General features: G+C 34.5%; 2 protein-coding genes across 2 annotated transcripts in view; one reads left to right on the top strand and one right to left on the bottom strand.

Annotated features, from left to right (window-relative positions):
* LOC141457413 (thyroid transcription factor 1-like) overlaps nt 1–16451 on the top strand; it is a 79887-nt gene extending 63436 nt beyond the window's left edge. The window contains exons 4-5 of the mRNA XM_074134353.1: nt 3393–3479; nt 10212–16451. Of these exons, the coding sequence (XP_073990454.1) occupies nt 3393–3479; nt 10212–10463 (339 nt within the window). The 3' untranslated portion in view covers nt 10464–16451. The remainder of the gene's footprint in view (nt 1–3392; nt 3480–10211) is intronic.
* The window catches only part of Rat1 (5'-3' exoribonuclease 2 Rat1), a 139269-nt gene that overhangs the window by 73059 nt on the left and 44238 nt on the right, over nt 1–21972 (bottom strand). The gene's annotated exons all lie outside the window — the stretch shown is intronic.

Below are 21972 nucleotides of genomic sequence, written 5' to 3'. Positions count from 1 at the left end.
TGTGGTTTAGTCTCAACCGTGTTATTGTACCATAAACCCTTCTCTCCGCGCTAAAGCCATGGAACCATGGCTTTTTGGGGATGAATGGTTCAATTGCCGCGTAAAATTTTCCTTTTCCCTGAACCTGAATTTTGTATTCACCTTGCCAGGTTGAATAACATTTCACTCCAGATTACTTGATCTTAGATTTCTTTACTAACTCACCAGAACACTTCTTCCATTCTGGTATTATTTTCGCAGCCACCCCAGACACATTCCAGCCTCACTGGAGACTGATTCAAGCTCTACTAGAGCAAAAACTGAACCTGAATATTTTTTTAAAAACTTCAAGAGCACTACACTGCAAACCTAACTACATTTTCATCTGCATAAGAGACTGCTGAAGCATTTGATTACTTGATTTATTCTATAATATCTTCTGTTCGGTGCACTCGTCACAAAGTGTAAAGACGCACTACACGCACAAATTTATCCGCAAAAATCAGAAACTTAATAAGTAAAAACCAGCAGGCTAGAACAACATGGCATAAACCTGTATCCCATTGGAAAGTTTATCAACTTTTTCGATACACTCAATTCCTAAATGTCCAGAGATGGCATCCTTCCTGGACAATTTAGTCCAGGCATCTTATGGAGTCTTTTATTAGCTTAGACTCCCAGCTGGGTGCAGCAAACACCTTCAAAGCTGGCTGACGATTAGAAAAGATATCGTTCTGGAACCTCTATGGCGCCTGAAAGCATTTCATTATTTCATGCAATTCTGGCTGGAGTTCACTTCTGGAAAACTGCAGCAAACTACCCTAATGCCAATTTAAGTTTAACAATCAAAATATGAAATTTTTTGGTAAATTCCCATTTCTTATTGACAATATTATCCTGATATTTAATATGATCTCCTTAACAAAAACTTACAGTTTAAAATGTTAAGTATAAGGGTTGGTTAAACGCCAAAAGGTACACAAATCAGCGAGTACCCAACATTTCATTAATACTTCATTAATAGTCAAGTAATTCTACTGCATTAATTTTTATTAATAAGTTATTTTTTAGAATTTATTAGATGTCACGACCCTTATGCTGGCCATTTTCGTCTACAAAATATATGTTCAAGTATTACTGTAGATTGACTGTAATATCTAGTTATTTATAATAATCAAACTATTAATTACAGGTTAAAAAGAAAAACGTTATAAAAAATAAAAAAAAATTATGAGGCTAAAAAATTCAAAACCTTTTTTAAAAAAAACTTACACCAACATACATCAATGATTTTGTTTATTTTATTTATTTATTTTTATTTTTAAATAAAAATCGTCGGTTTAAGTTCATTCTTCGATTAAAGTAATTGTTATTTTATGTAGTAGTCAAACGTTTATAATAATAGGTAATAATTATCTGGCTTTATCGCAAATAATATAGTTTTCTTCAATTACATTCTCAATCTAGGTATTCATCCCACAATGTTGTATATATGTAATATAAAGTAAATAAGATATGCATATTTTTAGGACAGCTAATTATTCCAGTATTTTACCATAAGTAAAATTAGGGGGACTAAATTAAATTACAATTGAGAAATGAGTAAATATTGTTGAATAATCTACTTGTTATTAACTGTGTGTTATTTGTGCTCACGAATATTTCGGTAAGACGAATTCAAGACAGTAGCCTACTCTAACTTTGTCTTTTTCTACTTTAACATGCATGTACATATATATGTGGTTTATCATAATTATAACAAAAAAATATTATAAATGAAGTGGCCAGCATAAGGGTCTGTGACATCTAATAAATTCTAAAAAATAACTTATTAATAAAAATTAATGCAGTAGAATTACTTGACTATTAATGAAGTATTAATGAAATGTTGGGTACTCGCTGATTTGTGTACCTTTTGGCGTTTCATCAACCCTTATACTTAACATTTTAAACTGTAAGTTTTTGTTAAGGAGATTTTTGTACCTTTTGGATAGATTTTCCTTTTTGTCTATTTTACAAAGTTACATATCTTCTTTACAGATTTTTTTAAAATTTGGAATAAGCAATTCTATCATTATAATCTGATAAGGTGTTAAGTCGGAACCGTAACTACCACTGGAGAGATCTTTTTAAATAATGATTATAGTTGCGTTCCCCCAAACCATCCTCAATAACAATTTTTTTGAAAAAGCGTTTTGAATAACATAGGAAGGTATTTGTACATAAATAGCAAAATTAAACTGCGATTTCAGTACTTCCTTTTAAGAGGAGTAAGAAAAATAAACTACGATTGCAGTACTTCTCCCTAAAAGGCAAAGAGGCAAAGATTTTTTAATCGAACGACAATTCATTGATTTAAATCGGTTCACTCATTGATAATTTAAACGATTGCAGTACTTCCTCTTAGTAGGTGCAAGGGCATCAGCAACGTAGAGGAGCTTTAACCACTTATTCGAGCTGAATTTTATCAAAATCGGGCTAAGCGTTATAGAAATATTGGTAATAATAGTTTTAGAAAGGGTCTTATTTGGGTGAGGCAAACTCCCCTCCTTATGAGGCACGGCGTCGAGACTTTTAATGTGCAAATCTGTACAAAATTTCGATTCGAATGACACTTCATTCATGAAAATCGGTTCACGTGTCGATAATTTGCAACGATTGCTATACTTCTCCTTAACAAGTGTAAGAGCTGATCGCCGCTTTAATGTTACGTGGGGAAGCCCTAACCCTATCATCCTACCAAATTTTATCAAAATCGGGCCAAGATTTACAGAGTAATTAGTAATAATAATTTTTGAGGGGGCCTTACATAAAGGGGGCTAACTCCTCTCCCATTCGATGTACAGCGTCGAGACCCCCAAAAGGCACATCTACATAAAATTCCGAATCGAATTTTGAAATTCATGAAAATTGGTTCGCGCGTTTAGGCGCTACGTTGTTTACAAAAAAGGTAACAACAAGAAGAACAAGAACATTTTGAATCGAACGACAATTCATGGATGTAAATTGGTTCACTCAATTTTAACGATTGCAATACTTCCTCTTAGTAGGAATAAGAGCATGATGGCACTTCACAGCCACTTACAAAAACATTTCATACTTTTCTACGCCAACAAAATCCACATTGCTAGGCTAGGTGTAAGTATGTACTACGTAGCTCCGGTAATTGCAAAACAGGCCATACACTCCACCGCCTGCAAACTTTAAATATTTCTTCATATTATCTTCGTATTTAATGGTCTATTATTTAACAATTGCAGAGAAATTAATTTTTTCGGTAAAGAATAAAATTCAAAGGCACGACCAAAATTTAAAAATTAACTGTAGGAGTGAAACATGTTTTTCTTAAATAACGCTTTTCCACGAAAGCTAAAGTAGAATCCATAATTAAAATTTATTTTCGTTTGTTTCAGGTGAAAATCTGGTTTCAAAACCATAGATACAAATGCAAACGGCAAGCGAAAGAGAAAGCCATGGCTGAACAGAATGCCCAAAACCAGGTAGGCTTCGCTAAAATCAATTCTTTTTAAATTTTTGAACGTATAATGGATTTTATTTAAACTCCTAAACTTTTAGAAATGTATTTTCTACAGCTCGAATACCTGAAACAGTCATTAATTTGAGACACTTTCTACGATTTTTCTGATAATTGAGAATTTTAGCAAAATTTTTATTCACAGTAACATGATGTTGAAAGGAAAACTGTATCTTCAGCAAATATTCTTCAAACGTTTAAAATTTATTTACAAAAAAGTTTTACATTTATAATAAGATTATGAAGCAGTTACGAAGCCGAAATAGTTGAAGTCATACAAACAGTGACTCAAGACAACAAGGCCAACTCAAAGCCGAACAGTTTACACGTTATTGCAATAACATACAAGAAATTTACCAGCCTCTTTTTAAAAAAATGCTAATATTGTTATCTGATGCAAACATGTCCAGCTCTTCGGGTATTGTCCACCTTCACCTGCACGTGTCTACCTCATTCTGAAAGGTGACACCAGGAATCTCACTCTAGATAAGTTTTTGGTACAATCCATCTCGCCATTTAGTGTTTAGAAAACAAAACAGATCATACCTCAGTCGCTTATTCTCAAAGAAATTCCCAAATTCACCTCGTCAACATTGAAAATTAATTTGAGGAAGAGGAAAAATTTCTTTTACATCTTTACTAACCTAATTCGCGACCCAGCCAGAACAAATTGGCACGTTTAGACTTGGGTTGATGTCCCTGTAATGACTAATTATAAGATCTTCAGATTTAGCTGCCTTCTCACCCTCTTCATCAAGTGCTCTTTAAGTTGGAATCCCAGGCCCACGAGCTCTCACAGTTTCCTCACTACTTTACCTTTATTCAGGAGAGAATCTCTTACAGTGTAAGAGGCCTGATGAAGGATACTGTTAAGTCCAAGCACTTCTTTTTCATCCAATCACTCAGGTAATATAAGTTTTCTTGTAGCTTCTGAGTGTCTTCTAAGAAGTTATTCTCATGAAAAGTTTCGAACCATTTGCAAAAACAAAGCTTACATTTTTTAAAACCGTTTGGCAAATCATTCATAAAAGCCAGAAGCTTCCATGGTCAACTTAGATTCTTGAAGAACTCCCGATGAAACATCTATTCCAACTGAAGAAATAGCTTCATTTCAATTGAGCTGTTTTTGTCTCTTGTAATACAAAGAAAACCAATAGAGTTACGGAGAGTGGATCCCTAACCCTGCCAGTTTCTTAAGCAGCCAGCCAGGAAGGGGTATAATATCAAATGCCACAAAAGAATCAATGTAGATCAACCAGCAACCTTTCTTCGCACTCCACCAGCATTTTGTTTGTGCAGCAAACCAGCTTAGTCTCTGTTGAACGAAAAATTAGGAATCTTTCTTGCTGCTCTTTACGGAAAAATTGATCTAAGTGGCAAGAAACGTGTCTTTCTACAAGGTTGCTGCAAGCGCACAATGCAATACCGAGATTGAGCGAAAGTTAATGCTTTAGTGTGAATACCTATTTTTAGAGATTGAGGTTACAGATGCTTCTTTTCAGCTATCAGAGAAAATTCCTGTTCTTAAAGACTGGTTACATATTAAACTCAAGAAATAAAAATAAATAAATAAATAATGATATACACAACAACCTATGATCTTATTGTGTTTTAGATTATAAATACATAGTTGTTTTCAGATTGTATTTTCATAGTGCTGCACGAGAAACGAGATAAATCTCGGTCTCGGTACCGTGTTCTTTATTAATAAATAATCATTACAGGTATTGAATTAATTATTAAAAGATACGATTTTATTATATATGTTCAATATTACTACATCTATTTGACTTCGAATTACATAAGTAAAGTAAGCAAAGTAAAGTAATCGCCTATTTTTTCAGGAGGGGCTTTACGTCCAACTACCAATTAGGTGTCGCGGACGGAGGCGACTAGCAAACATATTTTACTATAAATTTCTCGTATTAAACATTAAATAAAATCCAAGGCCTAAGACCTGGAATCGAACCCAGTAACACAATACACATTAGCTTCGCAGGTCTCACACCGCTCGGCTACCGTGGCGGCCCCCTTCGAATTACATAATTTTTACATAAATTCACTAAATTTCACTATTCATATCATTCATTCATTCATTCAATTTCATAAATTTCACTATTAATAATCTAATTATTTGAATTATATTTTAGAATTTTGGAATTAATGAATTTGAAAAAAAGACTATCTATGCACCTAAAAAATATTGCCACAAATTTTCGTTTTTAAGATACACTTTGCCCAAGCATTGATACATAAAAGAGCTTTTACTGAGTCAGAAGTTAGAGAAGATCTTCTATTGGTCATTATCATCGCAGCTTGCGAAAATAATCTTTCCGATGGCACTGAAGTTGCACAGATACTAAAAATATCTTTTGCCATTCTAGACAAATTTTTGAAGGAATTCTCAAGTGTTTTCCACCATTCTAAAATGTCAACGTCTACTGGTGCTTGGTCTAATTTGGTGTAATTAATTATTTCTGTCTTCCATGCTTCGGTGATATTTGCTGATTTTTGAGCAAATGGTGCAAAAATATTGATGCAGTCGTCGTCGTCGTCAAAAGGTGAATCATCAGATTCTTTATCTTCACCAACAGCCATAACTAATGGAGTGGGAAGTTTGTTGGGAGGTGTATTTTTTATTTCACGAATCGACTTGTTATAGCAGGCAGCTATGTTATTTGGGTCTTTCATTTGGCGCGTTTTTAACATCTTTTTGAAATTATATAAAGATATATAACAGTAATAGTAATATATGATGCATTGAAGTGTAAGTAGTTGTCTTCTTTTACACACATTTTCATTACCAATATATAAATTAAAATAATTATTAGAAAATAATAACATTTTTTGAAAAGATTATTAATAGCAAACCGCTTTTAATACTTAAACAAAAATTCAAAAAACCGAGACCGAGACTGCATAAAGTCTCGCCTCGTCTCGGTCTCGTGCAGCACTATATTTTCAAATAACAGAACGTGAATTCTTGTGAAATAGTGAGTGGTATATCTCTGCACTTTCAGGTGTTATATAAAGCCTTATCGAAATATGAAAATTATGTCCGAAAATTGTTTTTAGTTAAAGCGCGCTGTATTGTGTTGGGAATAAAGCAAGCGATTTTTAGAAAACAAACGGACATTTCAATATATAAAAAACACTTTTACGGATCCAGAGAACCTAAAAGCGGAAGTGTATAGAAAAGTTGGCACGATTGCAATACTCCCTTTTCCCAGTATTAAGAGTTATTAAAAATTGGTATGCGATATCTCGTTTCGGATCGTAAATACTAGCCCATTACTAAGCAATGCCCAACTGGACTGTTATTTTATATATCGTGATTTTGGTCGACAGAGTCACTCATATTGGATTATCGGAAATTTACGACTGTTAAAAAAGCTTACAATCCGTGGCCAAAATAATTTCTCTCAATATATTTCCGCCTACTACCTTTTGCTCCTCTTTTAATTTAACCTCAATCTAATAATACACAGATTAGCACTAGCAGCTGGAAAAGAGGGTGCCGGCCTTGACAGAAAGTTATGTCAACTAATAATGCTAAGCCAAGTTAAGCTTGGATGAAAGAGGGTTTAACTAGAGATGTTAGGAGTCAATACAAATATTTGATAAAGCAACGAGCTTATAATCCTCTAGAGATGAGGGAACCTTTAGGTAAATCTCCCTTCCGAGCCTGCTATCTGTCTTGTCAGTGTAACTTGAAAATAAAAACCGCTGGAACTTCAAATAAATATGTGGTGTGGGTGCTACCAAATGACCCGAGAATAAGCATTTGGACAAAATTGGCCTATCCGAATTGCCTCTGATATGAATTGATTTTTTTCACTTTTTTAAACGGCTCCTTAGGATTATAAATCTACATTAATGCAGCTAGAATGCCAACTTTGAAAACATTCATAGAAGCTGTTTTTATTTAGAAGCAGGACATAATTTTAGATTAGATTCCGTGGGGGTTCGTTAGCCTATACTACAACGACCCAGGTGATCTGTTGTGCATCCTGTAGGAGCATCCCTCAGTTTGATCATTCCTGTTTGAGTAGATTCAAGAGCGTGGAGGAGGAATTCTGGATTATCTTTAAAGGCTTGAGAACTTCTTCTCCCAAGTCCCGAACTCTCAGCAGAGCGACAAAATATACCCAGTGTAGTGCCGTTTCTTCTTCGTGCGTCAAGGTCTATCTGTTGACAAGCCCATGATGTGTTTACTCAGACTACGGTCGTGAGAATGGCGTCAAGCCCTGTTGGAGTATTGCCGATGTGAAGTTTTGCCTCTCACCATACTGCGGCATGTTGCTCTGCTGTAAATGGCTTTGGTCCTTTGAGGGCAGCTCAGAATCGTTGTCAGACCAGGGCAGCTGTCGTCCAACCAAACACTCATCAGAATGTCCTCTCAGTTAGCCTCACATCTCCTTGAATCAACTACGTGAGACTTGGTAGCCATTAAAGCTGGTTGTCTGATTATCCATTTTAATAGAAATAACGTAAACGTATTGCTACTTGCACGGCCTGAAAGAATATGGCCAGTTTTTATAGAATTTCCCAGATATCACACCCAAGATTCCTAGGTCTCATAATTCACTCTTCGAGTAGAGTCTGAGAATCTCACAGAGACAAAGTTTAAAATACGAATTTATCTTAATTCGTTAATTATTGTCAATTAATGATGTTTATTTTGTAGCTTTAAAAGAACAAGTAGCCTAAATCATTTTATACACATATTCGGAGAAACAATCTGATTTAAAAAGTGATTGAGTTATAGTTTAAATGAAAGAATAGTTTTGAAATAAAAAAGTAATGAATTACTTCTCTTACCATCCCCTCTACCGCAACAAAATTCTGGCTACGCCCCTGTGTTCAGTTAATCTGTTAGAATAAAATAAAAAAAAGTTGTACCAGTTTTTGAGAAAAGTACGAATTAAATTTAAAAACACCTGGTATACTCTGGAATTAATATCTATCTCGAGAAATGATGGGAAGGGGGAAGTTCTGATATGTCTGCAGGATTATTAATGAAGAGCGGACGAGGCAAGAAAGTCCATGTCTGCTTGAAGTGCTGGCTTGATCATTTGCTATTGTACAAAACGCTATTCTCTTCCATATTCGCTCTACTAATTGTTCGACAGTACTAATTAACGAGTGCTGTCGTGCGCTGATTGTCAGAGGGCGCTGCCAACCCCATGTTCCCTATTATATAAAACAGGGCGTTCTGATCGCATGCACCCCGTCACAGCAAACACCACGGTCCATGTTTAATTCATTGTCTTTCTACTGTCTGCAGAAAATAGCACACGTCTATTAATTGCAAACAATCTACCATAAATTGCTCTCTCCGAGTAAATATAAAACTTTGTCAGCTTATCTAACGATTACTTCTCCATCAATTTAACACGTACTTCCGAATAAATCTAAAAATTTGGTCTGAAGCCACAAGAGTTGGTACCTCTGACTCACAGTTTTATTGGCCAATTATGGCAGATGGATTTATCGTCTCTTATGCTGACTGTAAGACTGCGCGAGTATTGTTCTCTTCTGCGCCTTTTTTTGTGGCCAACAAGTTCCGATTAATGTAGGTGATCTAAGTTTGTCACAGCCAGATTGATTTTGTTAATTAGTAGTCATTAGGCATTTGCAAATTAATCGAAAAAATGGTAGATTTGTAAGTACGTGTGTGTACAATTTTGTTTAAGCCATGTTTTCCAATAAAATATCCAATCTTTTCCATTTCTCTCACGTTAGTAATTCATTTAAGAGTTTATCAGCCCAACGACCAACAGTATCAGGGTCAGAAAAAAGATTAATCATTTTATCCTTAGCAAAACTTGCAGTTTAAAATGTTAAGCACAATGTTTGGTTAAACGACACAAGGTACACAAATTAGCAAGAATACCAACTGTTCACTCATACTTCAGCTCGTAATTTCAGACCTTTAAAAACATTAAGCAATTCATTTTTCTGATTTCACTTATTACTACTGTGGGTTTCTAAGAGCTTAACCTTCGACCAATGTTTTCATGGTACCGATGTTCAAATGTTCAGCGCGTGTAAAGAAAGTTTCTTTACAAATCTTTCACATTTTTTTTAAGCAATATTCAAAACTTGTCCCCAAAAATACGTATTACCATTTAAAAAAAATTGTCTTTAGTCAGTTTCAGTGTTTGACATAGATATCTCGAAATACAAATAAAAAGTAAAAAGCGTCAAGCCTGTTTCATTTAGGCTCGCAATTCAAACTGAAATATAATTTTTTTTATATTCTAAAAAGAAGAAAATTATAATCTGGTGATAACTTAAACTGGTGATCATTTTATCCCGTTAGTTTTGGTCTCTACACATCTACTTATTTAGGATTCGGTGTTACCTGAGAAGAGAAAATACAACATCTAGAGCTGGTTGTTGCTAAAATCTGAGTTTGAAGACGCTTGAGGAAAAGTAGACAAGTACATTTTCACTTTTAAAATACTCCAGGACTTATTTATTTGATAAGTGAAATTGTATCTTTTTGTCGACAAAAATGTGCACATATAAAGAAAGAATGTATACAACTCGTTAAATGAAGATATTTTGTTTCCTGCAAGTAGGCGTTGAATATTTGCGGTTTCTAGAGTGCCGGCCCAAACTCATCCAAAATAACACCCTACTACTTTTAAATGTGTTGGTAACACATCATTAATGAATGTTTTGTTTTCAGGGAGGCAGTTCACCTAGGAGAGTAGCCGTGCCGGTTTTAGTAAAGGATGGTAAACCTTGTTCAGGCACGGGGCCTGTTGGGGACGGGACCCGCCAACAGCAAGCGCAATCCCAACCACCGCCCCAACACTGTCCCAACCACTCGCACCAACAAAGCCAACAGCTGTTATACCAACGTCAACAGGCTGCTCACCACCAGCAACCCACCAACATGTGCCCCTCGTACCTGCCGCTACAGACGAGGGCCTGGTAACCGAGCCGAATCGCACCGACCGTCAACTTTGTTCACTAAATAACCAATTCTAAACAATGAATAAAATTAAAATAAATTTATGAAAACAGAGAGAAAAATGGAAAGAAATGCTGTTTTTCTAAAGCAGAAAAACTAACTGGGGAACAGGTACCAAAAGAAATCATAGTGTTGTGGGTTAGCTGACAGTGTGGTATAAGTTGGTCGACGGCGGTGCGTCTCACTACTGATTTAGCCCGGACCTAGTGACTTAACCACAACTCTGGAAGAACTAATGCACCTAATATCACCATCTCGATTCTCAGTTACTTTTAAATTTGCCTTAGAATTGGACAAATTTGAAACTGTTATTAAAAATATGTTGTTTTGTAGTTTTTTAATTGATTTAAAGGAGCCTCAATTCCCGCTATAAAAAAGGTAGTACATAATCTAGATATCCTTAAAATAATGCCAGAAACTCCGTATGGTAAGGATAGAACCTCAGTAATGCTTGGTAAATTAAGAGGCTTCAAAAATTTTTGGTTCATACATGGCAGATGTATTGGAGTATCGTCCATTCGCTCCCCTATGTTATGCAGGTGCCCTCCGAGTGTACAGTGCATACTTTGAGGAAACCTGATTTTAAGGCTGTGGGAGTAAAATTTGTACAGTGCGCCTCGTTTCCGTGAGTGAACGATAGTTCGCCAATGGCTTCATTAAACTTAGAAACTTCGTGCAGGTTCAGAAAACTCTTTCTCATGAAGATACAATCTTCGCTCACTCACGGCACCTACCTTTTCATTGTTTTCTTCTTCGGCATTACATACCTGTTATTGCGTTTCCACCGAAACATTTGAAAGTTTCAACCCGCTCTAACTTAGACATTAATTCTTTCACATTAGACTTTTGTTCTGTGACACATTAATTGGCCTTTCTCTGGATTTTGGCCATTTGATCTTTTATAAATGCATCTTTTAGGTTCTCAAATTAGATTGTAGTTAGTATGCTAACAAAGTTAGTACCCACTGTTAACTTTCAATGCTTTAGATAGAACTTTTTTTCATTTTTTCTATTCGTTTTGTGGACAACATAGTCCAAAACTGGAATCCAATCTCTCGCGAAATTTGCAGTAGACACCTGTAAAAACAGCTTTTAATGAGGGTTGCTGAGTTTATTGCGTTGTCCGTGATTAAAGTCGTTTTTCGCCCCGACTGATGAAATCTTTAAATATTTCCCGATCATAACCGCCTATAGAAGCCGCCCTATCTCAGGCGAGGAAGAGCCTCCAGATCAATCTCTTTGCTTTCTCTTCTCCCCGAATTTCCTTGCATATCCTCCAAAAGTGTACTGGTCGAGACATCTTGATGAGAGGCATTCAGAGCATAAGGGTCATTGAAGTGGCTATCACCTGGCCCAACAGTTTCCTTCCGTAAACCTTTAAGGGCCTTATTCTTCTTTAACACGTTGCCTATTAATGCAGCTCATCTTGCAGTAAGAATGTACAGTAAATTGCGGAAATTGTGGGTGGAAACGCTTGATGTAATGCACACTTAATAATGGGTTTCAAGTTTGGCGTAATGCACACTTAAAGGGGTTTTTCTTATTTATTTTGTGGGAAACTCGTTTTCTCTATTTGCCAAACTTTTCGGCACGAATGATTACCCCCGGGAAGGCAATTCAAGGATAGGTTTGGGTCAGAAGCAAAAAACTGAAACTTCTAATCCTCACCCTGTAGCCGCCTCACTTTACCGAAAAAAAACAAAAATCCTTTTGCTATGACTTAAACTTTTCGAGCCTCTGAAAGTATAACCATAAATAAACTAAAAAATAGAGGTTTGAATTATTGATTTTCAATTCGTCTCGATTGATTATTTTTATTGTTTTTATACATTTCGTTATATTATAGGGTGTTTGCTGATAAAGTGCGCAAATTTTAGGACACGATTTTACAACTACTTAGCAAGTAAAAATTTTGTTAATTATGGAACGAGTCAAGTTATTACTATGTGAGCAATTTTCAATAAATTGTTTACGTCTTTCCTGGATAAATTATTCATAAATCGTAAACGGTTTGTAAATTTTTAACGAGTAAAATCGTAATATATATATATATATATATTCTTATTATATATATATATATATATATATAATATATACATACAATATAATAAAATTACTGATACCTCAAAAGTGTTTGAATTAGACCCATGCTTTATAAATATAAACTGTTTTTTTGTAACAAATTTTGCCTCCGTCATCAGCGAACACCCTGTATATTTTTTATATAACATATTGTAGCGGAATAAAATAGGAATAATATGTTAAATTTGAAATTGATTAGCGGCGTTAGTACTTCCACTGTTCATATTAGACTGAAATGCTAATGTGAACTTTATTTAATATTTAATATTTTTAGAAGAGTCAAGTGCCATAGTATGCTCTATAAAAAATAAAACAAAATAAATAATAAATTGTATATATTGTTCATAAAGTTCTGAGGTGGAAAGATACTCTTTATATAAATAACAGTTATAAAATTAATTTATATTTATGGCAAAAAAATGTAAATATTTGTGAGTTTTAAATTAAATAATAAAATTAGAATTAAGCAATTTTTAAGTATAATTTAAATTTAAAAACAAAAAGGAATATGTAGTTAAAATATCAAATTTTATAATTTAGGTTGCTGTGATAATTTTATTATTTTTTCCATTGATATTTTAGAAATTTTGTTTTTTTTTTTAATATACACTCGGATGCAAAAGAAAAATAAAATAAGCGCAACCCCCCACTTGCTTTACATATTTACCCAACCGTCTTGGGGAAAATTCTAAGGAAGAAAGTTCCAGTGATGGGCATTATTCGAAACTAATCCAATAACTAATAATTAGAAATAAAGATTTATTCCTTATTGGGACCCATTTGAACTCATGAATAAATTTAGTTTTATCAACTTTGGTATCTTAATTTGAACTGTTAAATAAACCGTTCTTTCATATCGGTTTCAATAGGCCCCTTTATAACTGTAAGTGTGGCCGCCAAGCTAAGGTGCAATGTGGGACTGGGTTCGAATCCCGGTCCAGGTTTTGGATTTCGTTTAAGGTTAATATAAGAAATTTAAGTCAAATATGTTAGCTATCTGCCTCCTTAATATGGTAGTTGGAGATTAAAGCCTGTCTGTGAAAAAGTGGACATTACTTTTACTTGTCTTTTCTGAATCCTTAGCTCATCCAGCTTAATTCCTCATTTTGAACTATTTGAAACACTTTTTCTTTTTTTTCTCATATTTCTCATTTTTGGAACTTACTACCCCATTTTGAACAATATGAAACATTCTTCTTCATAGTAAGAGCTTTTTGAATCAATCTGTTTAATTTTAGACAATTACCAGCTTTTCATCAGACTCTGGGCCTCCGACAAAAAATGGTCGGAAAAGAAAACTTTTAATTTGTCTTTTGTAACTATTATATTTCAGTTTTTGTTTTTTGTTTTTTTTTACAATACTACAATAGCAGCTTTATTTAAAAAATATTTCAATTAGAAATAATTAGGAGTAGCAGAGTCTGGTGCTAATTGTAGTCGACTGCACTTACTAAGTTCTCTACTCCGGAATTGTAGTAGGAATTTTTGGGAGTCTGAAGGCTAATCTTTCAGCTACCTCCAGGCATTATCCAAGCGATGAGATGCGCATTGTGACTAATTATTATTTCATTTATTTATTTTATGTATCAGATTATCTGATTATTTTCATTTGAAAAAATGATGCTTTTAAAATTAATTCTTCCTGAATACTTAATTTACTTTATTCAGGCAACTCCCGAAGGTTTCCTCCACGGACCTTGTTCTTCCTGAATTATTATATTATTAATTTATGAAAGAGTTTTCAGTGACAACAAAATTTAAGAAATTATTTGAAAGAATCTTTCTTCACTCATTAAAAAGATTAAAAAACTAAAAACCTAGTCGTTACCTCTTCAAGAATGCTTGATGGGAAATTTGCACGTCATTTCTGTTATTCTGTCAGTAAATAGTGTAGATTTTGATCCTACGTAGATACAATAACCTACATAGCTGAGGTACTTAGCTTTGCTGGTAGAATCACATTTTTCATTTACGCTTTATTGGATAGCTCGAAGGCTGGTAAGTGGCGCAGGTTAAAATTTAAAAATGATTTGAATTACAAAATATTATTATAAGAATAATACTGCTTTAAATGTTAGAAAAATGAATATTTATTTAAGCACGCTTCAAGGAGGCTAATTGTTAGGATAAAGTGTTCAGAATGAGGTGAATCCAAAATGTGGAAATGATTAAAAAAGTTTATTGTTACAGCGAGTTCATCTTTAATCAAAACGCCTTGATTTTGATTGAGATATTCTCCTTATTTTCATGCAGCTTAATTGAAGTATATTCCACGGTGCCATTCCGAGAAGCATGCATTATTAATCCTTTAAACGTGAGATAAATAGCTGGCTACAGGGAAGGGATTAGCTATGCGGTTAGCGTACTGGACTCCCACGTGGAGGTCCCGGGTTCGAATCCAGCTGCTGACCCTTAGATTTTCTCTTCCTAGGAGCTTCTTAAGCTCACTGTCCGGTGATGGACAGTGTTGTCTGTAACGAGAGAATACTGTCCGGAGGACGGCAGTGCACTGGAAAAAGCTCTGAGCGCCAATAACCTTAGATGTTGACGCGCCTTAAATCATAAAAAAAAATAGAATGAAAAAATAGCTGGCAAAACAAGAAAAAAAGTAAAGTAATCGCCTATTTTTTCAGGCGGACTTAACGTCCAACTACCAATTAGGTGTCGTGCACGGAGGCGACTAGCGAACATACTTTACTGTAAATTTCTTTGATTAGGTAATTACTCAGGTAATTATGCTCATTTATTGCAAAGAGAGGAAGCTGGTGACTCTAAAGTAATGCAGTGGTCGAATGTTGGCCACAAATTCATTGCGCGACGCAACTGCATTATTTATTTTATTTTTTTCCTTTTGGAGTTTTTTAAGGAAGCTCTGTGAGAGGGAAGTGGTTGGTTATCTTCCTTCTAATGAAGGGTAAACATTGGATCAAAAAGATTTAAATTGGTTTGAAAAATTAAACTTTTAAATTTATTCATGGAGAGAAAATTTCGATCCTAAATTTTGGTTCGAATTACGATTAACGAACAATAATTGGTCCGTTCTTTGTCATTACAATAAGATATAAGATATTAGAATAAGTTTTTCTGACGCAGTAGCCAATATAGTCTCATTCTGCCAAGTTATCAAAACTTCCAATAATGCCTATCACTAAGAGATCTTGCGAGCCTCCTTTACGCATCTTTAGTCTGTCTTGTGGCTAAAGGCAGTGCCTGTACTCATGTGGGATACTCATATATTTCTCCATTACTCTGTTCCAACTCATGTCCTACAAAATGACAACTTCAGCATTACTGGCAAGCTAATTAATCCATTTCATTATAGACCGTTTAGTCAGTTAACTCCATACTTGGTGACAGAGCTGGGATGATATGATGATGAGTTTGAAGCGGTCTCTAGTTCCTCTACTGTCACATCTCGCTACGGTCCACAATCATTACAGAACCTCGGCTTTAATGTATAATGCACGAGTAACTTGTGCCTTCCAATACCAATTCTTACTCATTATTGCCAGTTTTGAAAATTACTGATTTATTATTTTCCATCAAAGGAAATAATAAAGATACTACTAAATTACGGTTTTTGCGAATGATTTAAACTCAGGCACAAATTAAAATAAAAACAGAAAGATACATTACAACTAATAATTAAAATGTTAGTTTTTTTTTTTGCACACGAGTATAATTTCGTTTTGAACACAGGCAAAATATACACGCATCATTGGCTTGAATTTTAATAATTACTATTTTTCTGTTAGTTTGTCGGAATTAGTTCTCCTGAATGTGACTCGCGCACCCGACTAACCCTATACGTTCAACTGTGCTCTGTGTAATTTACATCAATAAATATAGCATTTTTCACTCAAGCTTCAATTTTTTTTCTTTTCTTTCTTAATTATGCATAAAGCTATTTCAATAATAAATCAATTTAATGGTTGGGATTTGTGCTTTCTTGCCTGTTGTGAATGTTACTCCGTCAATGAACGTTTTATTCAGGGTGTACATCAACTTCCACTCAACAGATCTATTGTGGTTCGCTCAAGTGTCACGCCCATTGGCTACTTCGGCGTCGGGCAGCCCCTATTTTCACAAATCGTTGATTCTTCTCGCCAAAAGATAATTCCTTCAGTGTCTTTCTCAAAATGGACGCATATGTAAATGGGACGCGTTTTCCTTTTGTTATTTACTCAAATTTGCAGGCCTTTATATATGTTGCTATGTCTTTGTAAAGGGATACATATCCAAAGTATTAGAGTCATTTAAATAGAAACAGGAATTGTTGTTTTGTCCCCTTTAACAGACATAATTATAAATAAAACTCATTTTTCTACATTCTTCCTTTTACACAAATACATTTAATCCCCTTGAGAAACCAAATATAAGAGCATCCCCCGCCATAGTCAATAACTCGCAAATTCTACTATCGCAGCATCATCGCTGAATTTCCCCTTTCCTAACAAAAACATAATAAAATCGTATAAGGGATGAGTGAGAACCACAAGAAACCTGTCTCCGAGGTGTATTTCAACGAATTAATCCCTCAAAGCGAATTACCCATTCGTGATTCGTATGGCTGCGTATTGCTATGGATAAAAACAGTTTGGCAAATGTGTTGCCGGCAAAAAGCTATTGTTTTTAGAAATTCTTTACCACACATGTTAATGGAGGAAACAGTACACTCTGAGGACTTAAAAGCATTGCTCAATTATGGTCGAATTATAACAAAAAAGAGTACAGTTGCTTTGTCCAGATTTTAAAAGGGTTCCAAACGTTGGAGATAAGAGGAAGTCTCCACGGAACAGATAGAAACCAAGAAAATGCACTTTCAAATATTACTTATGAGCCAAGTGGGTTACTACCTACCCCTACGTGGAGCTTATTCAAATTACGAAACCATCTGCAAAAAAAGCAAATTTAGAGCTGCATAAAAACTAGGGAAAACGTTTTGATGAAAGCATTATCTTAAACTAAGACAGGTACATCCGGGGACATTTGCCTTGGAACTTAGGACATCCTCCGATTCCCAGAACCGTCAACAAGGTAAACGCAGATGGTTTCTATAACTGTCAGGGCATTTTGAATGAATGGTTGAGGAAAAATTCCGAAGTTTCCGAAACGGTGATTGGACATTCGGGGCTTGCTTCATCGCCACGTTTTTAAACAAAATAGCGCAGCAAAGATTCGGTCGGTTTTTGATGCGTTGTCTCAAGGGACGGATGTGCCATCTCTTAATTAATGATTGGAGAGGGGTCTCGACCTGATTGAACACATTCCGACACAACAAAATAGGTGTTGTATCTGGCATCTGTCAATCAGTGGGCAACCTAAAGATAGAGACACGCTGCGATTTCTTTGAGAAGGCCAATATGGAAATCATGAAACGAATTGGGACAAAGTTAGCGAATATTCGCAATATTGTGTTGTCCACCGCGTTTGTGGGTTTATCCTAGCTACAGGAACGTAAGGGGAGATGGTGGGGAAGAGTGGCAGGCTGGGTAGCACTTCAATAGATTAGACGCGGTTAAAATGGAATGGAATGACATACTATGGACTTAATATGGAATGCGAATCAGTTTTTAATTCTCTGCCATTGATTTATGTTTCTAATGGCGAAATGAATATCATGGGCTTTTAAGACAATGTATCGAAAGAAAGGCGCGCACAAGTATAAAAGTAGGTGACATTGTTTTAATTAATATTGATCAAAACTCTGCAGTGGCTTTTGAGCAGTTATTGAATTATTGCTACTAAAAGCAACATTGTCCGTCTTCAAGTGATTTGAAGTTATTTCCGGTAAAAAGATTATATCCGTCGATGGACACACAGGATGGGATGATTTCGAAGACCGATTCGTCAGAATGTGCACGAGATAAAGTTACTCGACAAAAGATAGAAATGTACAATCCCGCGCTAATTTTTGGAGATAACACGAGAGATTCTGCGATGATCTCAAGAGACCTAAACCAGAAAGGAAAGGGCAGTCCCTAAGAAACTACCAGGAGTTTGGGCTGTTTGTATCTTTTACTTTATATTTGTCTATCTGCACTACAAAAAGTTTCATTTAGGATAAAAATTGTTTTTTTACGTTCTCCTTTTATTTAAAGTTCTTAAGAAATGAAGTAATCAAATCTATCCTTTTCTCTTTAACATGTGTATATTGCCATATTTAACCTCAAGCTCAACACTACAACTTGATATTTTTAATTATTTTACTTCACATGCAACAAAAACCATTCTTTTTATACAGAATAAAAATAATATACATTTTTGTACGCCTTTTTAGTAAAGTGCCTTGAAATTGTCTTAGTCCTGGTAAAATATGATGAAGTTAAAAAAAAAATGTCATAAACTTACCTGTATTGTTACTTCTTCACATCATCACCTGACTAACAAGAACTGGGCAAAAGTTTATCGTTATTGCAGGCAGTAGATTCCGCAGCTCAACATTCATAAGAATAAAACGTAAAACTCTTACAGCTTTTAAAGCAAATTATATGAAAATTTCTTTCATTTTCAACATTCCTACCGAAGGTTTTATTATTTTGGGTTATATTGTAATGTTTTATTACAGTGGTTCCATTTTTTTTTAGCGAAATGTGTACATTATTTTATTGTTAATAATGTAGACGGTTAAGATGTCCAACAGGAATCTATTTCCAGAACATAGGATTCGTGCAAAGATAATTTCTCTCTCTCCTCCTTAAATAGTCAATATGTGTGTGAAAATTTTACAGAATTATGATACAAAATCTATTATACACAATAGATTTCCGTGTGTGTTTTAAATCCTTCAATTTAATGGGAAAAAAGTGTAAGATTTGCACAGTAATAAACTTCACAATTTTTATTAATTTTTTTTTGTTTTTTAAAGTTTTGTAAAAATTAGTTTTGCGAAGTGCTAGACAACCTATAGAGTTCGTTAAGGGTCGGAAGCGTTTGTATGTCCCCTTGACGTTACGGCCTATAAAAATTGAATTTCGTATTAAATTCAATTCGTTAAGTTTAATATTTTTGAAAACAATGTTTTATGAGTTAAACGTGAGTGTGTGCACAGAGAAAGTATGTAGGAAAAGAAATGATTCAATGAAATGCTGTAAATCCATAACTAATGCAGAAGTTAGGCTAGAATGAAAATAGAATCAGTAGGGTAGCAAAGTTATGTTAACAAACTGCCGGGGATTTTAGCATAACTCACATACGACTGACCGGACAATTATAAACTGGTGAGCGCACTTGGCAATTGGAGTTAGGAAGTGGTTAGAAATGGAGCTACGCTATTATAGGGGAATGTCAACACCAGACAAAACTGACCCAAGCACATTATTTGCAGACCGCAGCCCCTAATTATTGTAGCAGTGTTCTCCTCCCTATCACGCCCTCTCATTACGTCGATATGGTAATCACTCTAATGTGACCTCGTGACTGCACACTGTCCAGCCAGCTGGCAACATCTACCGAGGATTAATAGACAGTAACACTCATTTCCAGATTATCATCATTGTGAACTTATCAGACATTACAGTAGATGTCCCGTTCGTAGAAGTTTTGAGTTTCAGCCCAGGAAAAAGGGATTTCCACCAGAATGATGAAATACTTGTGGAATCCAGAAATACTATGCTGGCTCTAGCTTAGGTTGTTTGCTTGTCAAATTAATAAGTGAATGCAAAATTTTGTAATATATCATCAAAAGATTTATTCCAAACATTATATACGAGTATTATTAATGATTTTAATATAATTTTTCATTAGTTTTTAAGAATTTCGCATATTGAAGAAATTTTCTCTAAAGAGATAAGGAAAGTATTTTTTTCATTTTTAAACAATAGTTCAACTTCATTTTTTTCCATTTTTATAAAGGATATAAAGGTAACTAACTATTTAGTTCATTGTACTCTGATAAGAAGAGGGTTATTACCAACTGGTGCTGACTTTGGCTTGTACTGGGCACAAGTTTGCGTTTCAAATAATATTTTTACATGGAATTGTTTTACTTTAAAAGTTGATAGTAAGGTTGCCTTTTACTAGAAATTATGGTTCATAAAATTTAATTCAAAAAATTTAATAGAAAAAATTTCCATATTTCAAAAAGGTTCTTTAGGCTTACTACGTTTCATTAAAAACCTGTCCAAAACTAGTTTGATACCTTTGATTACGGTCAATCTAAGTTAAATGGATGCTACACTTTACCGAACAAATATTTTGTATATGAAAATGGCCAATACAAGGGACATCTCATAAATTCTAAACAAAACTGATGAAAAAATTAATGCAGTAAAATAATTTAAATCATATTAATTGTAATAAAATTTCCAAAAGTACAATGAATTTTTATGTGTTGTTAATATGTTCCGTAAGGATTCATAAAAACATTGTTTCAAGCCGAAGGTAAAGTGCTCAGAAAGCCCCAATAGTAGTGAGAGAAATCAGCACAGGAAAATGGTGGAGAAAGTTAGAAACAATCTTAACTAAAACACATTCGCTTTTTCCAACGTTTTTAATTGACTGAAATTGCGAACTGAAGAACGAAGGAAATGTTAGGTACTCGCTGATTTGTGTACCTTTTGTCCTTTAATCAATCCTAATACTCGTACTTAACTTTTCAAATTGTTTTGAAATTTTTCAAATTTTATTTCGGAGAGTTGGGTATCTTTTGGATAGATTTGTCTTTCTTTTTTTTTTAACTGAATGTAAACAATAACTTCATACCTAATGAAATATAAACATTCGGATATAGAGAGTAATTAGGCTGGTTTACTCCAGGTATAGAGGATGTTATAACCAATGCTCTGTGCTTCAACACTCATTTCTCCTAATGTGGGGCTAACTCCTCTCGCATAAGATTTACATATCAATACGTCCAAAAGGACAACCTCATAATATTTCGAATAGTATGACTCCTAATGTATTAAAATCGGTTAACGCGTTAGGCACTACCATGTCTAGAAAAAGAAAGCTACAAAAACAATAACAATTTCTAAAAATACCGGTTTTACCCATTTTTGACAACATTTTACCAAAACATTTTTAATCTGGAATGTATCACAAAATTCGTCTTAAAAAAGAATTTTATTTTAAAGAAAATTTAGGAATTATATCTATAAACAAAAAAAAAATTATCGGCGTTGCATATTTTACATGACGCTTTTTCGTGCAGTTTTTGATGATCAACTTTCGTACTATCCGTGTAGCGAGTTCAAGTACCTGGGTGCCTGGTTATCGGCTACTGGGTCTTCAGAATTGGATATACAAAAGAAAATTGTAAAGGGAAAGCAAGCTATCCAATTATTAAACTCGGTACTTTGGAGTAAATCTATCCGCATGGAGATAAAAAAAAAAGGCTCTTCCACGTTTTCTTGGCAAGTGTAACCCTCTACGCGGCAGAAACTTGGAGCCT

Source organism: Rhodnius prolixus, unplaced genomic scaffold (genome assembly GCF_049639745.1).
Source record: "Rhodnius prolixus isolate KJV_2025 unplaced genomic scaffold, Rpr scaffold_16, whole genome shotgun sequence".
Taxonomy (NCBI): domain Eukaryota; kingdom Metazoa; phylum Arthropoda; class Insecta; order Hemiptera; family Reduviidae; genus Rhodnius; species Rhodnius prolixus.
This window is presented reverse-complemented; position numbering and strand designations above follow the sequence as displayed.